At 40.5% G+C, this 21,413-nt stretch overlaps 1 protein-coding gene across 1 annotated transcript in view; it reads left to right on the plus strand.

The window, feature by feature from the left end:
- DPY19L1 (dpy-19 like C-mannosyltransferase 1) overlaps positions 1 to 19,165 on the plus strand; it is a 543,661-nt gene extending 524,496 nt beyond the window's left edge. Inside the window, exon 22 of the mRNA XM_078688229.1 lies at positions 18,571 to 19,165. Coding sequence (XP_078544355.1) covers positions 18,571 to 18,727 — 157 coding nt within the window. The 3' untranslated portion in view covers positions 18,728 to 19,165. The remainder of the gene's footprint in view (positions 1 to 18,570) is intronic.
- The last annotated feature ends 2,248 nt before the right edge of the window (positions 19,166 to 21,413 follow it).

Genomic DNA, 21,413 nt, shown 5'->3' on the forward strand with positions numbered 1-21,413 from the left:
CAATAGACGTAGAAGAGTGATGGCAGATAAACAGGAGACAACAAAGAATTTGCCATCTCTAAGCACACTCACTGTCTCAAAACAGATTTTGTACTGGCATTTTTTAAAGGTCATACACGCAAGCAGAATCAAATCGATTATGCATAACTTTTAGTTATGCAAAGTGTGTTGAATGACTCCCATCACAACAACCTCACACAGACTCAACCATCAATTACTAAGCATGTAACAAATAAATGCCCGACTTATTTGGCTTTGCCAATGCTTGTTATGTTGTTCATATGAGCTCCTGTAATAGCTAAATCAGTCAAGGTGGACCTAAATGCAGGAAAGTGTTGATTATTCTCATTCAAACAATCCGAGATTGTCCACTACAGAGTCTTCGTGTGAACATATGATGATGTACTATTACCTAGCTGGTATTATCAAGGACATTGTTAATCCTTCTTGGTGGATACCTCTATCTGCGACCACGTCAGTGTTGACTGCTGACCAGTAGCTAATAACTGAGATTCCTTTGTTAGCCAATTCAGAGCCCTTGATAAAATAGACTATTTGTGGGCCCTCCTTCTATGACTTGCAGCCAGTGTAAATACCATACAATAAAGGTAGAAAAAATAGTCTGTAATAAATCCTCTGCGTCAATAAACGGTTACTAAATTAATTTGAGCTTGTCATTTATAAATTACCTAACCATGGATTTAACACATTCTTGGAGGCCACCAGGCTAATCACCGATACAAATGCATCAAGTGTAATAGGTCCCTGGCTCAGTGGCACCAAAGAGAGGACATATTTTGGTGCGAACTGCTGAGTTGTTTTTCCTCACTATAGTAGCATGCACACGTTGTGAAATGTTCAGGCCTGAAAAATGTATAAACTCACCTAACCACATACCCTTTCAGTGTATAAGCGGTCATAATCCTTTGAGAACCACATTACTTCCTTTAATCTTTCTGTACAATGGTCCTGCATGGTTACCAAAATCACTCCAAGAGCCAGTGCAGTTTGCATTGGTAACTGCTGGCTTTGATTAGTTAGTTCATGTGGGGCCAGATGGATTAAGACCAGGAATACCTATTTCATAATTGCGATTATCTTCGAATCGCAATTAGGAAATCAGTTTTCCTAATGTACAAAACATTTTATTCCTTAATAGTTATTCCTAGTAGGTCTCAAATGTACCTACCTCATGAATATTAATGAGGTAGGTCGCAGTTTGCAACCCATTGGAAATTGGCGCCATCACAGGAATGGTGGCCTGCTTTTGTCAGCAGACTGACGTGCCTGTGATTGCTTTTTAATAAATAAATTATTTTTCTTTTTTTGTTGAGAAGCCCATTTTTATTAAAGAAAAATTGGGTGTGTTTAAAAAAAGAAAATGAAACATTTAAGTGTCATTTTTTAAGAGCAGGCAGTGGTCCCCAGTCCACTGTCCGCTCTTAAAAAATATTTTTGTTAGCATTCTCAAAGGGGTAGAGGGAATAGGTTAGCACCACTTTTAAACTGGTGGTAAAGTATTTCTGTTTGCCAGAATTCGGTCACAAAACAGTAATACATACCATACCGGTATGTATTACTGTTGGAAAGGATGCCCTAAATACGCCGTGCCAAACACCAAATCGCTAACACAAATTGTGATTCGGTAACATGTTACCGAATTGCCGTTTGTGTTTTTGTACATCTGACCCATGGAGTTTTCCCACTAGAGGAGCAAACTTACTTATGCCCACTACCCCTCATGGGGTATAAGCCATCAACCAGGTCTCTCCAGCCATTTCTGTCCTGGACTTTTCGTTCAATCTACTCCAGGTGTAACCCATCTCTCTGTAGTCAGCCTTGGGCCTCGATGTCAGGTGTTTCTTGGCATGCCTTTTCTTCCTTGAGGGTTCCGGTGAGGGCTTGCCTGGTGGTGTTTGATGTGGGCTTGGCGGAGGGTATGACCTATTCAATCCCAGCGTCTTTTCTTGATTTCTTCATGAGAGCAAGTCAGAAAGTCTGTTGCCATAAGTAGTTGTTACTGATGGTGTTTGGCAAACCGATTTGGAGGATTTTCATTAGACAGGTATTGATGAAGGTCTGGACTTTTTTGGTGGTGGTCACTGTTGTCCTCAAAGTTTCTGCTCCATAGAGAAGGACAGATTTTACAGCTAAAAAGCCTGATCGTGGTTTGCAGCGTTAGGTACTTGGAGCTCCAGATCTTCTGTAGCTGAATCAAGGCAGCATTTGGTTTGCCGATTCTTGCCTTGACGTCCGCGAGCATGACCGAAGGTCAAACTAGTTTTGAGAAAATTAAGGCGCAGGTCCCTGCTTGCAGTTAGTGGTTGTTACATGGCTTTGTTTGAATGTCACTCTTAAGTTGTGTGAAACTTTATTAAAGAGTGTAAGGAAACAGGCTTTTTTGCAGGTTTACCCCCACTTTTTGCCCCTATTTTGACTGCTGGGTATTGATGCAATGGCTCTGAAATGCCCTGAGCCCTGCTAAATGGGAATCAGTGCATGTGTTCCGACTCTTAAAACGGTGTATGTTTAATTGGTTGGTACCCAATTGATATATCCTAACTTACTTGTAAGGCCCTGGTATATGATACCAAGGATACCCAAGACTTGTAAGTTGAGTGCCCCCGAGGAAGTTCAGCACTTGTTGTGGCACCCCGAGTGGGGCGAGGTAAAACATGGACCCAGTCTGCAACTGCAGCATGTGAGGGCAGTTTTTCAACTACTAACTGAACTTTGCTATTTAAAGTAATGGCAAAGCCAGACCTCTCTTTTTGATGTATGTAAGTCACCTCTAAGTTAGGCCTAATGAGCCCTAAGACAGGGTGCGGTATGTTAGAAAGTGGAACATGTACTTTTGCAGCCTGATTTTTTTCTGGATTTACATGCTGCTTTTTTTCCACCATCTAGTGGTCGGGTCCAGAATTTTCCAAATTTTTGTAGTCTTTCTAGTTTTTGTTTTTTGTGCTTGGTGGGCGTCAACGGACCCCCATTTAATGTCCCTTGTGGTGGTGTTCTGCTGCCTCTAGAAGCTCCCACTTTCCGTCACCATCTTCAGCTCTTTTCCTGCCATTGAATCTAGATTCTTGGCTGAAGGCTCTCCAACACGAGGAATACGATTTGAGGAAAGTTTGGCAAAAGATCACCGAATTCCGATTAGAACACCAACAAAGAGGTACCAGAGGAGAATTTGAGAGAGAAGGGAAAGAATTTCCCTGTGGGGCCTAATGAGGAATCCTCTGTCACAGTTCTACCAGAATTGTCACCAGAAATTCTCGCAGAAGGACAAACACCTGGTCTGTAAACTCTGTTTGCTTGAAGACCATCATAGTGACAACTGCAATGTCTTGCTTCATGTTCACATCGTAGATGCTGAGGATGAGAGAAAGAGACAGAGGCGAGCCCAGCATGATATGCAGGGACTGCAGAAAACTCCATCCCCGAGAACTGGGTCTCTCAAGCAACGGTATATCTGCTATAGTTAGAAAGGTGAAAATGTTGGCACAATGGCTGTTTTTTCTAACTCAATTGCATTTTAAAAAAAATGTAATTGTTAGTATCTAAAGAAAAACTTTGAAGGATCTACATAAACGACCCCTTGCTGAATTAAGATTTTTGCCTACTTTTCAGAAATGTATAGTTCCATAAGTTCACTAAGCACTATTGTTTGGGCAGCCAAGTTTGTTTGGTCTGGCAAGACTTTCTCATTTGAGTTCATTGAGTCCATTCACAGACCCTCCTCCAATAGGTACTGTTTTGATATCTATTCAAATGGTGAGGAATCTGTGACTAATAGTCACTATTAGAAGAACAAGTTGTTTACCTTCAGTAACGCTCTTTTTGACCGACACACTATCTAGCCACAGGTTCCTTACCGACCCTCCCAACCACCCCATTCTTTGATTGTATGCTACCAATTAATAAAATCCTATGTCTAGGAATCTTCACATTAGTCTGTCAGTTTGCTTTTGGGGTTCTGCATCTAGGGGCGCAGACAGTCTCGAAAGAAACTGATGTCAGCGCCAGGACACCTCCGGGTAACAGTGCGCTCTAAAAATGTGAAAAATAAATAAATAAAAATGTCATCACGCAGGAGTGGTGCCTATATAGACCCCGCATGTCACTTATGGAGCGGAGAAGTGTCACGGCTCAACTTTCCAGCATCCAGATGTGCTGCGGAAAGATTTCCGGATCCAATCTGACTCTTGGGAAATACTCTAAAGCAAGAAATCCACAGCTAGATAGAGTCTCTATCAGAAAGAGTGTTACTGAATGTAAGTAACATGCTTGATGTGACTAAGAAAGAGAATGGCATTAAGGTGTTGCATAGAATTTGATTGCCTTGTCCGTGAAGAATTTGGTTGATTGGCTTCTTAGCTCATGATCAAGCTGGACCCAAACACTAAGACACCCTCCGACTTTCTTCACGAATATGCCTTCAATCTTCACAGGGAAAGGAAACAAGGGAACCCCACTCACTTGGAGCCTGGGTATAAAGTTTTAAGAGAACAACAACGGCTCCTGTGGATAGATATATAACACTTATGAAAAGTATTAAGCACAATGGCAATGTGGGTGGTATGTAGGACGTCAAAGAAGGAGGCTATCTACACATTTAGTCAGTATGGTAGTGAATTTCCATAGTTTATACGAACATAAGCTAAAAATAATTTTTACATAATATACAAAATATTTACAAACATAGTATAGCAAGTGACTGTGTGTCCCAAGTGAATATCTCAAAGAACCTACACTATTAAAGTAAAAAATAAATAGCATATAGAAAAGGAAGGTTTCTATTTTTCATTTGATTTCAACAGAAAGAGGCGACCAAGCAAAGTATGTCCAATCAATATACAGCAGTTGGAAAATTTAGGCAACTATTGTAAGCGGTCTGTGTCTTTTTAGCTGTCGGCGACGTTTCGACCCATAGTGGATGTCGGGTCTCCTCAGGACTTGTCAATGTGGGGACACCTGAAGGGGGCTTGGCTGCTAGGTATCAAAAAGTTGTTGCACGTGTAGTAAAGGTGAAAGAAAAAACTCACATGGATCCCAGCCGGGAGCCCTGAGAAGGGTGAAGTGAGCAGGCACGCATGTGCATGAAGCCGGTCCAATGGATCCGTAGTACAATTTAACGTTGAGTAGCTGGAGAGGCACGGGACAGAATGCACACGAGGGCGCTCTCTGTTCAGGTAAGCTTGCTTAAATGGATTAAATGATTCCTCCCGTAGTAGTGGCGAATCATTGCAGACGATGCTGGCACTGGTATTGGTGCTTTAATTCAGTAAGGCTCTCCGTGAAGTGTCCTCTACTACTGGTGCGATGATCATAAGTGTTATATATCTATCCACAGGAGCAATTGTTGTTCTCTTAAAACTTCAATCTTCACAGGACACTATCCAGTAAAATTGCAACTAGAAATTCCAAGATTACTCCACTGGTAGGACCAGCACAGCAGGAGCATATTCCTCGTTGCAAGCTTGATGGTGCCTATACCCTTTCCCATTTAAAGGTCTCAGACAAGAAGTGCATGTAGTTGATATGCATAGTGAATTTTCCAAGAATCTGCACAGGTCCTCTGAGAATTCACGATTCTACTGCCCATGCTGAGTAGGGCATTACATGAGCAGCCTCTTTTTGTCTCCAATGAACTTTGTTTTCTTGATGTTCCATGTTCGGACTAGTACTAGTGGGGACCTCATGTTTTTGCTCCTGTAACCTTACTTTCTTGACCATGTCTGCTGCCCCTGTGCTGCCGTTCCGATTATCTCAGTCACACGCCACATCTTGATGTGCCCTTTGTGTTTTGCTGTTTGCTGTAAGTAGGCTCTGCAGACTAATACAGGGACAGTCATACTGCTTACTACATGATAGCCAAAGTAATTCGGTTTGGTTATGGCCGGATCCATAAAATTGTCTTAGCCTCCTTAACCCTAGGATGAGAAGCTGCCTTGTGAAACTAACTAAAATGAAACTCAGATGCTCTAGAGTAATGAGAGTGCATTAGCACATTTTGTCTTTGCCCTGTATTTTGCCTGCCCCTCATTCTCAATCCCACCCATACCTTGTTGTCATCCCACCAACCTAAATACAAAATTAAATATGTGCAGCCCTTTTACACATAGTGTCCCGGAGGGACAACAGCTGTGTGAGCCCCCTTGGTACTAAAGTATTACAAAAGGGGCTGCAGACACTAGTACAACCATTTCTGTAATACCCCCATTTACTTAGAGGAATGGCCAAATGCAATTGAGGAAATCACTTTGCTTTTGTGCTCACACCGTATTATGGATGCAGGTGCAGAGGCAAACAGACCTTTAGGATTTTTCACTGACGATGCGCCACAAAAAGGTGATACATTATAAGAAAAAATAAAACTGAATAACGTGCACCCACCCAATTCTTAGGCAAGTTAAAATAAGCAGTTTCCTACAAACATATTAAGTTCATTATAGGTTCTTTCCCGATTAGAAACTCCCCACTTTCATCATAGGTTTTGTCACATATGCTTTCACCAACAAATTCTTCCTTACCTCCTTCCATAGGAATATATCTTACCATACACATTTCAAATGTTTCCCTCACTCCATTCTCAATCTTGGATGTAAAACTAAATTATTATTATTCCCTAATCTGTTTGAGCTTGACATCTCTTTCAGTCCTTACAAAATGTTAACAGCATTCTGTGTTTTATCTTGATTCTTTGTCAAAGCACAATATTTCAAAGTCTCTATTTTACCCTCAATGTGTTTTTTTCTTCTTCTGTGCCAGGCTCTTAATCTTGGTCATTCTCATAGTAATCATGGCACCTGTTCAGTGGGAAGTAATCATCTTCATCTGTGTCATCCTCTGATATTGTAGCCAGGTATGTCCATTTTTGTGAAGGATACTTTCGATTAGGAACTCTCCTTCTAGCTAATCTTTTACTGATCAATGATTCACTCTTGTTAGTCTCCAAGGCTGACTGCTTTCTTGCCTTTGACTATGGCTCACGGTGTTTCTGCTTCCTGTGAGTTTATTTAGCTCCAATTTCTTTAGTGAAGGTCTTTATTTCTCCGTTTCTCTCACACCTTCAGCTTTCACTTGATCTCATATACTATTCAGGTTGTCTTTCATCTGCTCTTTCCACAGTAAATGTTCTTCTTCCGAATGAGGGTCTTTTCAACTCTGATTTTCAGCAGCTTGTTTCAAGCTTATCTTTTAGATCAGAGCCTGCTTCTTTTTGATGGCACCCATGCTATTTTTTTTATAGCAACAGCCCTTCACTCTGACCACTTTGTAACTGGACTTCTGGAGTTTCAAGCTCTTCTTCAGAACTTTCACTCACTTTAAACTGTCGCTTTAGATTTTTCTATCAATTTCCAACTTGTTTTTCATATTGATCTCTGCCAGTTTCTTTTTCATCTTGATCTTCACCAGTTACACATTCTTCACCCCCTTCTGGATACACACCGTGAACTTGACCTGAACTGTCAAATGAAGAGTCACCTTGTTCAGCAGTCGGTGCATTTTAATCATTAATATCTGCCTCTTTCACAGTTTAAACTGTTCTAACTCTTTTCAGCTGAGCAATTTGGATCCATTGCTGCATACCTGCACAATTGGTGGTCAGTATAATGTGATACGGTCACTCCACTGCTCATCCAAACGTCCATGCGGACGTCTTTACGATGAGAATCCAGTACCCTGTCTTTAGATTGTGGCAGGGAGTGTCTCTATAGTCTTCTGTGACTGGATCTACCTGGCGAGAGAGACATTTTTACACATCAGCCAGACCTTTGCAATAATCCAGACAGATATAATCAGTTATTGAAATTAGTGCAGCTGTAGGTACATGTGCAAATATCATTGCTCTACCCATGATGATTTAATGGGGCTATGAGTTAACTTTCCTGTTCGTAGTACTTTTCATATTCAGCAGCACAAGGGGAAGTGTGTCAAGCCATTTCAGCCTGTCGAGGCAGTCTTTAGCTAGTTTGTTCTTCAGGGTACCATTCGTCCTCTCCACAACATTAAAGGATTGTGGTCAATTACTGTAGTTGAATCTTTGATTGATCTCAAAAGCTGTACAGATTATTTGAAGTTCTTGAATTTTTAAATAGGTACCACAATGAGTTTCGCCAGAAGTCAGAGGCCCACTTTGGCTACTGTAAAGCTATCCGCTCTCCTAATGGGGAATGTTTCAACCCCATTTTGAGAATAAGCTGACTATTACCAAAATATACTTAAGGCCATTACAAAGTGACATTTCTATAAAGTTTGCTTGTAATCTCGTGAATGGGCCTTCTGATTTGCCAATGTGATTCATAACAGTCTTTTTACCCAGATTCTTTAAATGGCAAACTAAACATTGGTCACATACATCTTCAGCTACCTGTCAAGATCCTGTTTTCCCAATACTTATTGAATATTTTGATTAGACTGACCCTCCCTGCATGAGCTTGATTATGTAAATATTTACAGAGGCTGTAACATCGAGTTAGATAGAATATACTTTTGATCCTTATTTACATACAAATCTTGATACTTTTTGTAATCCAATTTTATCCATTTGAATTTTTCATCATCAAGAGCATCTTCCTGCAGATACCTCAATTCAGTCAAGGAAGTCTGCAATGAATCCATAAACTAATACATTACATTGTTTGAATCCTACAGTGCAACATAATTTGTGGAACTCCTGAATGATGGGGTCTTCCTGCAAGGCACAATACCTTACATTTTGGTCAGCACACTTATTTCCGAAAGTGACCTAATCCTTGCCAGCCTTATGGGCTTGGCACTTTACAACTGCCACTTCTTTTGATTTCTGAATTGCATCCAACAAATTCAGTATGTACAAACAATTCTTTATTGGAGCACCCGAGATGTCATGAACCTTCTTAGTGGCCAGAGTTGACCATAGTCATGCACAACACCAAAACTATATGGGCTATCAGTATAGATCATCACATTTAAATTCTCTGACGAGCAGCAAGCTCTTGTTAGAGCAATTAATTCTCATACTTCAGCTGAAGTCACATTTGGTAAGGAGGATGCCTCCCATGTTTCTGAAATAGAATATACTGCATAAACAGCTCTTACTTTTCTATATGGATCCTTCATACAGGAACCATCAACAAACATTGTTAAATCTAAGTCCTTTAATGAGACTTCTTTATATCTGGTCTTGGCTTTGTGCATAACTTGGTCACCTCAATACAGTCATGCTCCAACCCGTCATCAACAATATTTCTCAGCCTTCACATGTACCTCAAATTGGAAGCAGTCTTTATTGATTCAGGACATTGCACCTATGAACCTAAATTGTCTCTTCTCCAAGTATTAGCTGTTCATATCGCTTGCTGTTTTCAATGTGCTTTGATTTGCTTTTGTTAAATGATTCAATAGAGTGTGGTTCATAAACAATTGAAGTATGACCCATTATAATTCCTTCACTTTTCTCAATGGCCAAATAACCTTCTGCAATACATTTTAGATATCTGGGAAGACTTAAAGCAACTGGATCCCACACTCTTGAAAGATAAGCAATTGGACCCAGGACCCCTCCGTGTGTCTGAGCAAGAATTGAAAGTTCACATCCATCTTTTTCATAGCAAAACAAATAGAAAATGTTGTTATAGTCAGTCATTATTAATGCTGGCGCATGACACAAGCTCTTTCAGTTTCTTGAATTATTCAAGGCATTCGTCAACAAGTGGTACTGGATTTTGAACATTATTTCATGTCAGCCTTACTATAGGCTTAGCAATCTAAGAGAAATTTGGAATCCACTTGCGACAATAACCAACAAGTCCTAGAAAAATCCAAATCTCATGGTCAGGGATTCAATCTTAAAATTGAAGAAACATGTTCTTGTGTGACTTTTCACTCAAACTTTTTGCAATATGGTGTCTGAGATAGATAACTTCCTTCTCACAATACTGTGTTTTTATTGGGGAGCCTTTATACCTATTTTCTGCCAAATAATTTAACAATATAATGGTATCAAGTTTGCAATCTTCCTTTGTCTTGGATGCTAATAAAAGGTCATCTGTGTACTGGGCTAGGACTGAATTAAACAGTAATTTCAAACGTTCCAAATCCTTTTTCAGAATTTTCGAGAAAAGCGAAGGACTCTCGGTATACCCTCACGGGATTCTACACCAAACGAGAATTTTATTAAAAAATGTAAATGCAAAAAGTAACTGAGAATTCTCATGCATTAGTATTGAAAAGAACGCTTGCCACAAACCATTTACTATGTACCATTCTGCTGGAATTTGAAACAATGTCATGGTTGGATTTGGTACCACAGGAAATCAGGGAACCACAAGTTTATTAATTTCTCTGAGGCTTTAAACAATTCCCCATTTGCCACTCAGTTTCTTAATCCCTATTACAAGAGAATTGCATGGACTGCCAAGAACCTCTCGAAGAATGTCCTGTTCAATCATTTTCTCAATCACTGGTTTCATTCCCTCCTTCGCCTCTTTAGACAATCTGTACTGTCTAGTTCTGGTAATTATTGCATCTGTTCTTTTCTATTTTCAAAGGTTCTACTGTTTTAATCAATCTAATTTCCTTTCCTGAAAAATCCATGCCTCTTCTGTGACCATGAGTCTTAAATCAGGAGGAAGGTCTTTTTTTATTATCCCAACCCTAGAGTCATGTTCGCTAAGTTTAAAAAGTAAATCCTCATCCCGATTGTCTACTGCAACACCATACAGTGTGCAATAACAGTCATCTTGCAAAGAAGATCCCTTCCAAGTGAGCTCACTGGGCTTTGAATCACATAGAATAAACCGATGTTTATACCGCATTTGTCGTATTTTAAATGGCACATCTGCTGTAACTTGATTGACAATTTGATTATTACTGATCCCTTCAACTTTGACTTCTCTACCCGCGAGTGGAAGGTTTGAAAGTTCCACAGAGCGAACTGTAGAACGGGCACCTCCTGTATCAATCAAAAATTAATTGGGATGGCTATTGGCTTATCTGTTAGTATATGGGTCTCTTTGGTCTACCTCAGCGGAACATCCAGCGGAAGTCCTTGAAAATTATACTGATGAAGCTTCATTTACAATACACATTTTCTAATAATGTTATATTTTGCTTACACATTTACGTCATTTGCTTGATTTTCCGCAGAAACAGGGAGAGAGATGGGTTTGCAGCGGTACACTGAAGCGGTGTAGAGCGGGAGTAAGATGAAAAAACATCAGAAAGTGCGTCCATTTTAAGAATGGCATGTGTTGCACAAAAATATAAATAATCAAGGAGGAGGGAGAAAGAAGAAGCTATGATCCATTCAGCTTCCTTATACTATGTAAAACAATCAAGTGGGGAATGGATCACTTGTCCTGCATAGCCTGGGTTAGCAATTCATCGTGTTCTGTATCCCAATAAAAAACCCTCATTCACATGTAAAGGATGGAGTGTGGCGGTATATCTTGGTTCTCCGCCTTTTAATCACGTGACAGCATCATCATGGGGTTAGTGGTCGTGCTTTCTCCACCTGGAGGTATGCCCCTGGTTAGTGCAGTAGTGATCAGTGATATAGGGGTCATAAGTGGATTAAAAATACCCGTACAGCCAGTGGTTGGTTTAATGGTTCTGGATTCGAGGTATTGGTTAAAAATTAAATGCAGTGCGTTCTGAGATTGACGGCCATATGTATCAAAGGGTTTTACCCATTCTGTGTCTGTGGGGAAATGTTTTCATACATATGGGCTTTAGTTATGGGTCTCCCGCACTTTAAGAGTCTTTAAAAAAAGGTCCACATGTTTCAGCCCCTGTTACGCCTATATAGGTCGGGTGGGCTTTCTTAAGGACCAGGGTGAATGGTGTGGTGAGACAGTGGGTGTCTCAAGGTGAATTGACCTTAGAAAATACATTTTATTCTCAAGGTAGGGTGAGAAAAAGATATACTAATCTGTTTCCATGTAAGGTCCAAAAGTACCTGTGAACAAAAGAACAAAGGAGAAGGTGGGGAAGAGGGAAGGGGGACACAAATATATACAAAGAGTTTAGTTAACCTCTAAATGGTGCTTTTTGGAAGTATGATGTTTACAGGTTAACATGTTAGTAACTGAAAAATGGCAATACTTAATCACAGGACCACTACTTTGATTTATTGGCAAAATCTCTCTACCAGTTCACCAGACAAAGATTGATTACAAAAAGTGCTACATGTAAAGAAATAATCTTTTTATGGCAAAATATCTCTGCTCATTCTGCATCCAAGAGATCTTGGTATCTCGTTATGAAAAGTAAGCCCCCTAAAATAAGCAAAGAACAAGTGTACTATTTTACCGCTATTATGGGTGGTGCGGGGTTGTAGCTCATAAGTTCATTGCGTTACAATTTAAGAGGTACTTGGCTCGTGATGTCTAAATTGGCGGTTCGTGGAATTGGGTTTTTGAGTCCACGGTAGAAGGCATTTGTGCTGAGAACACGGTTGTATTGGGAACAGCACGTTGTCTCCAAACTAAACTCAAGGTTCAAGTGATTGAGTTTGTGAGTCTACGCAACAGTAATCATTAAATGCTGGTAATGCGGTAGAGTTGGAAACAGCGCGATAACGGCAAACAGAGTCAAATGTGCGTACATATATTTGCGTGTGATCATGTCTGCCATGCGTTGTGGATGGTGTACTAGGTGCGGTATTATATTAATGAATATTCGGCAAAGTGCTCATTTCAAGAATCCCACACATACCTTTAAAGTTTCTCATTAGAACTTCAGCGGGCAGCCAGTGAGTCTTTTATCAGCCTACTAGATAAAAGATATGAATAAAGTTAGGCAAATACAATTATACGTTACGGTTTTGAAGTCGGTTTCGTTCCATGCGGTGGCTGCTACCTGTGACTTTCATTCGGCACGACTTGTGCTGACTCTTCCGTCCTGGCCCCGGATATTACGATGTCTTTCTGGGTCGATGTTATGTATGTTTTAAACAGTGGAAGTGAAGGAAGACTATGGGGGGAGAGGAGTAGTCTTTCTCTTCTAAAAAATATTACATGGGATCTTTTTGCAAATCGGTAGTGATAAATTAGTATTAGTACTTGCACAAGTCAGTTGAAATTATGGATTCACTGGGGAAACGTGCAGAGATATTTATGAGACTAATATCGTGTGAAGTTGTAAGGTAAAGGCAGAACACTATCTCAATCCTTCAGACACTGTATTGTAATGTCTATCCATCTGATAAATGGATCTCATCATTATCAGTGGTGCCTTAAATGTTGATTATGTGAGTCCTAGCGGAGTGCTAAACCATGATGTTTAATGGAAGCAAACAGAACATGGGCCAGAATTGGGTTCATTGGTGCTCTTCATGATAGTGTTTGTCATCCTTTAATTTAGTAGTTCAGGCTCAGCCATTGGATGTGATCATTTAATCCCAAGGTGTCGGTTTTCAGTCTGTGTACCCATCTTTGTTCTCTTTCAAACAGAATTCTTTCTGCATGAGGACTTTTAGTTGTGAGGGTTTCTAGTATTATCCACTTTAAAGCGTCCACCGTATGCTTCGTTTCAATGTAGTGGTTGCTCATTTTGGTAGTGTTCCTTCTACATTTAACATTGCTCCTGTGTTCACATATTCTGTTTTATTCTGCGACACGTCATGCCCATGTACCGCGTATTGCACGTACATGTGATCATGTAGATCACTTGCGTGGTGTTGCAATTTGTGTGGCTTCTTATGGTCCACTCAAAATCAGGTAGGAGTTGGATGGATTTGGTCGCTCTTGTCAAGTTACATACAGAGCATGAGCCACATGGATAGTGACCCGTGACTCGCGAATGGTTCCATAGTTGGGGTATTTAATCTTGGTGCCTCTTGGGGGCTGGTCTAGTGTGTACCAACATGTCTCCGAGGTTACGTGTTCTTTTGTTGGCAAATCTTGGTGTTGGCCACTTGATTGAGGCGGAGGTCACAATTCTCCAGTTTTTATTCTCTATTTTCTTCACATTGTTGGAGGCAATGATATAGGTTGACACACAAGTCATTTGATCTTTTTCCGGTATTTTTTGTGTGATCTCTAGGAGGTTCTCTCTGTGTTGGTTATGCGCCCTTTTTTTTACATTTGTTGATAACTCTCCATGGGTAATTCTGGGTTTTAAGTTTGTCACCGAGATCATCCGCTTGTTTTTTATACTCTTGGACTTTGCTGCAATTACGTCTTAGCTGTAGGAACTGGCTGTAAGGGAGGTTGTCCCTTAGTGGTTGTGGGTGGAAGCTTTGGTACGAGTAAACTGTTCTTAGCAGTAGGTTTGAAAAATGTTTTAGTTTGTAGAGTGTTATTGTCGGCATAGATAGCTATGGCCAGAAAATCAAGTTTCTTTTTGTCAGCCGTGTATGTGAATTTTAAACACTCATCTCTAGTATTCATCCACATGTGAAATTCTTTTAGGCTTTCCACATCACCTTCCCAGATGAGGATGATTTTGTCTATGTAGCGTTTCCAGAGTAATATCTGGTGTTTGAATGGATAGTTGCGGTTCTGTATGTGTGTTTCTTCAAAATCACTGACGTATGGACCGACCACACTATGGGCAAATGTGCTGCCCATGGAAGTTCCATGACATTGTTGGTATAGTGTGTTGTGGTATTCAAAATATTTTTTGGGTAATGCTAGCCTGCAACATTCAGGACTAAATGCCTACGGGTTTTGAAATCCCAAAGTGTGCTGAATATTAGTGTGTCTAGGGTCCAGGCGTGTTGTTCTGCTCTTGAAATGTTCTTGAAGGGTTTTTTAATATTGTCATTAAGGTAATCTATTTCTTTCATAGTGGCCTGTTCAAAGGTAAGTATCTCAATTGGGATTTGGGTATTCAAAGGACAGAATTTTGATTTCCTGCGTAGAGTCGTGACTCCATGTTGAGTGTATTCTTCCTGGTTGTTGAAGAAATCTTTAAACTTTCAGCTTCCTGCAGAACTCTGCCATTTCGCACTTCAGCTTAACGATGTCCAGGTTGGGTTTGGGAACATATCCGAGTCCTTTGTTTTATCTTGTTTAATTGTCAGGGTTTTGTTTGTTAAATTTATGACGAGGGTGTCGTGCTTGTCCCTGGCTTCGCTCCTATCATGCTCCTGGTGTGGACCTGTCGTTCCTGGTCTGACCAAGTGACCCCTTTCTGTCTCGTTCGCTGGTTCGTCTGTCCTCTTCCTAAAAAAGGAAGCCGTTGTTTCCGACCCGGAAAGACATCGTAATATCCGGGGTCAGGACGGAAGAGTCAGCACAAGTCGTGCCAACTGAAAGCCGCAGGTAGCAGCCACCGCCTGGAACGAAGCCGACTTCAAAACCATAATGTATAATTGTATTTGCCTAACTGGATCCATATCTTTTATCTAGTAGGCTGATAAAAGACTCACTGGCCCGTGAGTTTAGTTTGGAGACAACGTGCTGTTCCCAATACAACCGGGTTCTCAGCACAAATGCCTTCTAGCGCGAAGGACTCAAAAACCCAATTCCACGAACCACCAATTTAGACATCACGAGCCAAGTACCTCTTAAATTGTAACTCAATGAACTTATGAGTTTTCAGAGCTACAACCCCGCACCACCCATAATAGCGGTAAAAAAGTACACTTGTTCTTTGCCTATTTTAGGGGGCTTACTTTTCACTACGGGATACCAAGATCTCTTGGATGCAGAATGAGCAGAGATATTTAGCCATAAAAAGATTATTTCTTTACATGAAGCACTTTTTGTAATCAATCTTTGTCTGATGAACTGGTAGAGAGATTTTGCCAATAAATCAAAGTAGTCATCCTGTGATTAAGTATTGCCATTTTTCAGTTGCTAACCTGTTAACCTCTAAACATCATATTTACAAAAAGCACCATTTAGAGGTTAACTAAACTCTGTATATATTTGTGTCCCCTTTCCCCTTCTTCTCCTTTGTTCGTTTGTTCACAGGTACTTTTGGACCTTACATGGAAACAGATTAGTATATCTTTTTCCCACACTACCTTGAGAATAAAATGTATTTTCTATGGTCAATTCACCTTGAGACACCCACTGTCTCACCACACCATTCACCCTGGTCCTGAAGAAAGCCCACCTGACCTACATAGGCGTAACAGGGGCTGAAACATGTCAACCATTTCTTAAGGACTCTTAAAGTGTGGGAGACCCATAACTAAATCTCAGAACGCACTGCATTTCATTTTTAACCAATATCTCGAATCCAGAACCATTAAACCAACTACTGGCTGTACGAGTATTTTTAATCCACTTATGACCCCTATATCACTGATCACTACTGCACTAACAAGGGGCATACCTCCAGGTGGAAAAAACACGACCACTAACCCCATGATGATGCTGTCACGTGATTAAAAGGCGGAGAATCAAGATATACTGACACAGTCCACCCTTTACACGTGAATGAGGGTTTTTTATTGGGACACAGAACACGATGAATTGCTAACCCAGGTTATGCAGGACAAGTGATCCATTCCCCACTTGATTGTTGCACAAAAATATGCCATAACTATTCATAGTATTATTCACACTTCTAAATGACCTATGAAACTCATTTCAGGTGCAATATCATTAGTTCATTGGTTACGTCTCTGTGCATCATTAAAAACACTAATTATCCAAAATAATTTTCATGTGACATTCACACATTTTGCATGTTCTGAAAAACGCTACCACAATCTTGTGATTTTTGTCTGACAGTGAGAAGCTTCTCCAGAGGCCGCAGGGAAGGAAGAAGTGTATCCTGGTCTTTATTTTAACCTGCTCTGCTAATGTCACTCATCGGGTAAAGCGTTTCAGATAACACTTAAACATCTATCAATCAGGCATTGTGCTTACAGTCTGTGTACCATATTGCGATGAACAGGATGCCTAAATATCGAATTCCACTGCTGCAGTGCTTAGTTTGTTTTGCTGTTTCCCTGTGCTCAGCACTGGCACTAATTTCTTAATACTGGCACATATTTGACAGCCAACCATATGGTGACGCAGTCTGTGTAGTTTTATTCAGAGGAAATGAGCGGTGTGTTTAACAAATAAATGTGTTTACAAAAAAGATTGATATCAGTGCGTCCAGGTCATTCTTGCATCTTTGGGTGACTCGGGATAGTCCAAATGACCACAGTTGTGAGAGTGTGGTGTTAATAGGTGCCCTTGAAACTGGCATTTGACAGCACTGGCTGGAAGAATGAGTGGCCCACACTGCAGTGACCTCCTTTGAAATACCTTGGGCCCTGGCACTTATGTTTTTATGCACATTAAGCACAGGTCATTGCTTGCTTTGTAGTTGCTCAACTTATTCCGACAATTACCCAGGATGACCGGACTAGGGAAAACAGTATGTGTGGGTCCACTCTGTGTAGGGGGCATAGGGAAAATACAGTGAGTATAGCTGTGCTTAATTTGTAAAAGAATGAATGCTGAAGCCCGCGGCCTGTTAAATTAAATGTTGGAGCACAGAATACCAAGGCTGGTAACCTGGAATCCACCTGGTGCCTCTTTAATCGAGTACCAGACAATGCCTGCCCCATTATCTTATGCTTGCAGGTGCCTGCTTTCATCCTTGTGATGTTTTTTTGTCTTCCCTTTCCAATGTCTTTCGCTTTGCTTTTCCCCCTCTTGTCTCAGTAAATGTATGATGCAGAAAAATAATTGCTGGCCACACAAAATGAGTGCCAGGATCCCCAATCGACAACCACTAGCTCCAGTCAAGCACTGTATGTAACCAGTATGCTTCTGGTGGGCAAAAGGTTCCTGCTCTGTGCTTTGACCATCAGAAAGTGCGTAGGCGTCTAAGTAGGTGGCTGCTGAGCAGGGAGCAAAACAAAAAAATTGGTCCTCTTCCTTCATCATGAGTGAGTGAAAGCAAATGCCATGCATTGCTGGTTTCTTTTTGTCGTGCCTAATCAGTAGAACTTCACGGGCATCTGGATCCTTAGTCTGTTTTGCAAAAGAAATTGTAAGTGGTTATATGCTGAATGGTCTGACTGACAGCAAAACTGGGCATGTTTACATTTTAAAAAATTGCACATTTTGAAAAAAAAGTCCAATTTCCAAGAGCAATGTTATCACTTGAAGTTTCTGTTCAGCTAAATTATTCGATTTATTTTTTACATTCATCTGATAATGTCTTATCATTTGAAAATAACATATTTTGCTTGGAGGCACATTTTGTTTTTCATTCAAGTTGGATTGAGCTAGTGAGCAGAAATGAAATCATATTTTGCTGCCCTTCACATCTGCATGAGCACTTCTTTCTGTAATACAGAATGTAGATTTGTTTTATAAATAATTGTGTAGCCTCGGTGATTATTATTACCAAGTGTCACATAATGTGCACAAATGTTATTATTTAATTTGTGTTCTTAGATTTTCTTTAAGGTGTGTTTGCAATTCTGTAAGACTTCAAACCAGCAGCCATCCTACCACTAGCATTAACATGGGGCTCCCAGAGAAAGGGATACAGTTCTACTATTCTTTCTACTTTAATGCCTTGATTCATTGGTTATGTTTCAATACGTAGGTTCTTTCTTGCTGCCTATATCCTTAGCTCTTTCTTCTCTAATTGCTTTAATCATCATATCTTACTTTCTTGCAGGCCTGGTTGCAGTATGCCAGAAATTTGGGATGTGGAAGATCCTTACAATGCCAATAAGACTCCCCTGTGTACCATACTTAACAGGGACCCAAGACCACACTTCAGTATTTGTTTTCAGAACAATGTTTACAAAGTCTTAAAGGTAGCGAAAGACTGACAGCCATCTACATATATTCAATAAACTAAATAACTTTATTGCGAACGGTCAACTATATTTCAGTAAACATTCAATTTTAGATATCTTTTAATAAAAATGATGAACTATATTTAGGAAATATTTTTAAATTATTTTTTTCACACAAAATGAAACAGTGTTCGGTATTAATGGCCTATTTGTGATGTTCTATTAGGAGCAACATTAATTACAGTATTCAGGCCATCATGCTTTTGAATTTTTTCTAAACATGGACATCCAAATCCGGGCATGACAAGCAGACTTTAAAGTTCTTTCTTACCAATTGTGCAGTGCCTCGAGAGCAAACATGGTATGCTCGTTCTAGCAGTCAAGATGTCAATATTGTAGACCTAAGAGTCTTTATACTGTGAAGTTTGACAGTGATAATAAAACTTTTATATAACCTGTTGCAACACTCAAGGCTGTCTGCTCAATTTTCTTGTTCTGGTTGATATTTACCACCAAGGCCTTCATTATGAGTAGCCCAGGAGGTTGTTTAGACTTTCCCCATTCCAGAGTTACTGACACTGGTGTTACCAGTAACTTCAGAGAAGGGAAAAATCTTGCCCATTTCCCCTGCTAGACTTCAAAAGCTCCACTGCGAAATTCGGAATTATCAAGCGAATGGGTAATTCTTTGTCCATTTCGTCCAGTAATTCCTCAATTGGCCCAGACTTTGACTCAGAGTTTTTGGCTACTTTGAGCAGTTGAAATCTTTGGGTGCAAGTAAATTAATAGGAATTCTTTTTGGGCTGATATCTGCTCTTACCGCCACCATCGAATTAAGAAGCCACTCATAATGAGGGACTTAATGTTATCTTGCTATCAATTTCTGAAACTGTGAAGGGAGGAAAGAGTAAGGGATACCTGGTGCGAAATAATAATTCAGTGCATTTTCCATCCACAGCCTTATGGACCCAACTTGTATGAGTGCGGGTATCATTTTCCAACTCCTTCCACCTCTGCTTGTGTGAATTTCTCATCATGGTACAATGTTTCAAGAGTGTCCCCCTGGGACATGCAGGTGCATTGAAGTCATAGTAGAGACTTAAATTGAATATGTAGGGACACAATAGCAACAAGTGCAGTATAAATCTGACCTGACTTGAGCCTTCTTGACTTACTGGGTAGACGTGGATGAACAATTGAAGCCCATCTCAACTGTGGCATTGTCGGGTAAGTAGGCTATCCTGTTTTCGGTTTAAACCTACCAAACTTGTTAAAACCCCATCAAAAGGGAACCAGCCTGCTTCAGTATAAACAAGTAAACACTGATAAACACCTGCACAATCATAAACGAAAACGCCATTCAGAGAAAGGAACGTGAGAGAGAATAAGTAATTTTCATTTCTTCCTGTAGGGGTCTACATACTGTAACTTTGATATACAAGACAGGCTGGTCTAAGATTATTCTGCTTGAGTTTTGTTGATTAGGGGTATCACTAAAATATTGTTTCTTCCTTTTGTTTTGTCCAGTTTTGTGTACTTGGATTAAAGGTGCAGGGTCTAGAAGCATGTTTTAGGTATGATCCAATTATTTTATATACACTAGCGGATCTGGCAATATTAAAATCATATTTAATCTTCTGGCGGTGTTTAAGCTTTTCACTGATTGGTGAAATAGCTAGCTCGGATGAATCTTGGCCAATATAATCAATAACATGTATCCACTGACACAGAATAGGCAAAACCATTTGACACATCATCCTATTTTCTAACAAACCAGTATCTATTCAAGGCAAACTGACTAACACCACACCCAGGCTTGAAACATTTGGTTCATGGTGACGCAACAGGTACATGTGAAAAGAGGGCTGTCCGTATGCACAAGTGGTGAAAATATGATACAAGACTTTATACGTACTAAAAATAAATCATAGCTGCAATGTATCCCATTGTTATATGTGATATCTTCAGCTAATCCTGCCTTTTCTGTTAACTTCACTTTACTGCTGGGGTTTGGAGCCCACAGTTACAATGTTAATAGCAAACATCAAGCGCCAGAATACAATATAATGTCTGCTACATGGTCGGAATTGCCTTAAAGTGAGCATTTACATTGAGAACCCTGTGGCGAATGAATGTCCACACAACAGCAGCACCATCCAAATGTAAACATGTGTTGGACTTGGCCCTTTTGGCAGGTTCACCCCTAAACTCTTTGTCTTTTCTGTGACCTGATACTGGTAGTTTTTTGGCCTCTGCGCACTTTAGCACTGTGGCCCAGTGTAACGTGCGTGCACGCTCTTGAGTGTGTGTGGTGAGATTGGCCTGCCCTCCTTCCTATAGGAATGCATGGGGGATATGTGTGTCCATGGTAATTCCTGGTATGAGAGGAGTGCAGGGGCGAATTTAGTAGGTATGAAATCGTGAGAATAAATGCTACGCAATGGTGTGCGCAGATATATGGTGACTGGTGGAGAAATGCCACTTTTAGAAGTTGACATTTCTGTGTGCGGTGTGTCTGCCTGCCTGATGTGAATTGCATGTCTGGCTTGTGATTCATAGGTGCTGGATGGTGTGGGTGGCTCCAGGAGCCAGGTTGAGTCTGCCCAGTGGTGAATAGAGAGATCTGCAACTAGATGGCAGGGAGGAGTTGCACCTGGGACCTGAATAGGGCTGTGCCTTCCCTCCACAATGCTGGCTTCACCCCCCTGTGGTGCGTCTA

The sequence above is a fragment of the Lissotriton helveticus genome, chromosome 4_1, assembly GCF_964261635.1.
Source record: "Lissotriton helveticus chromosome 4_1, aLisHel1.1, whole genome shotgun sequence".
In the NCBI taxonomy this organism is placed as follows: Eukaryota; Metazoa; Chordata; class Amphibia; order Caudata; family Salamandridae; genus Lissotriton; species Lissotriton helveticus.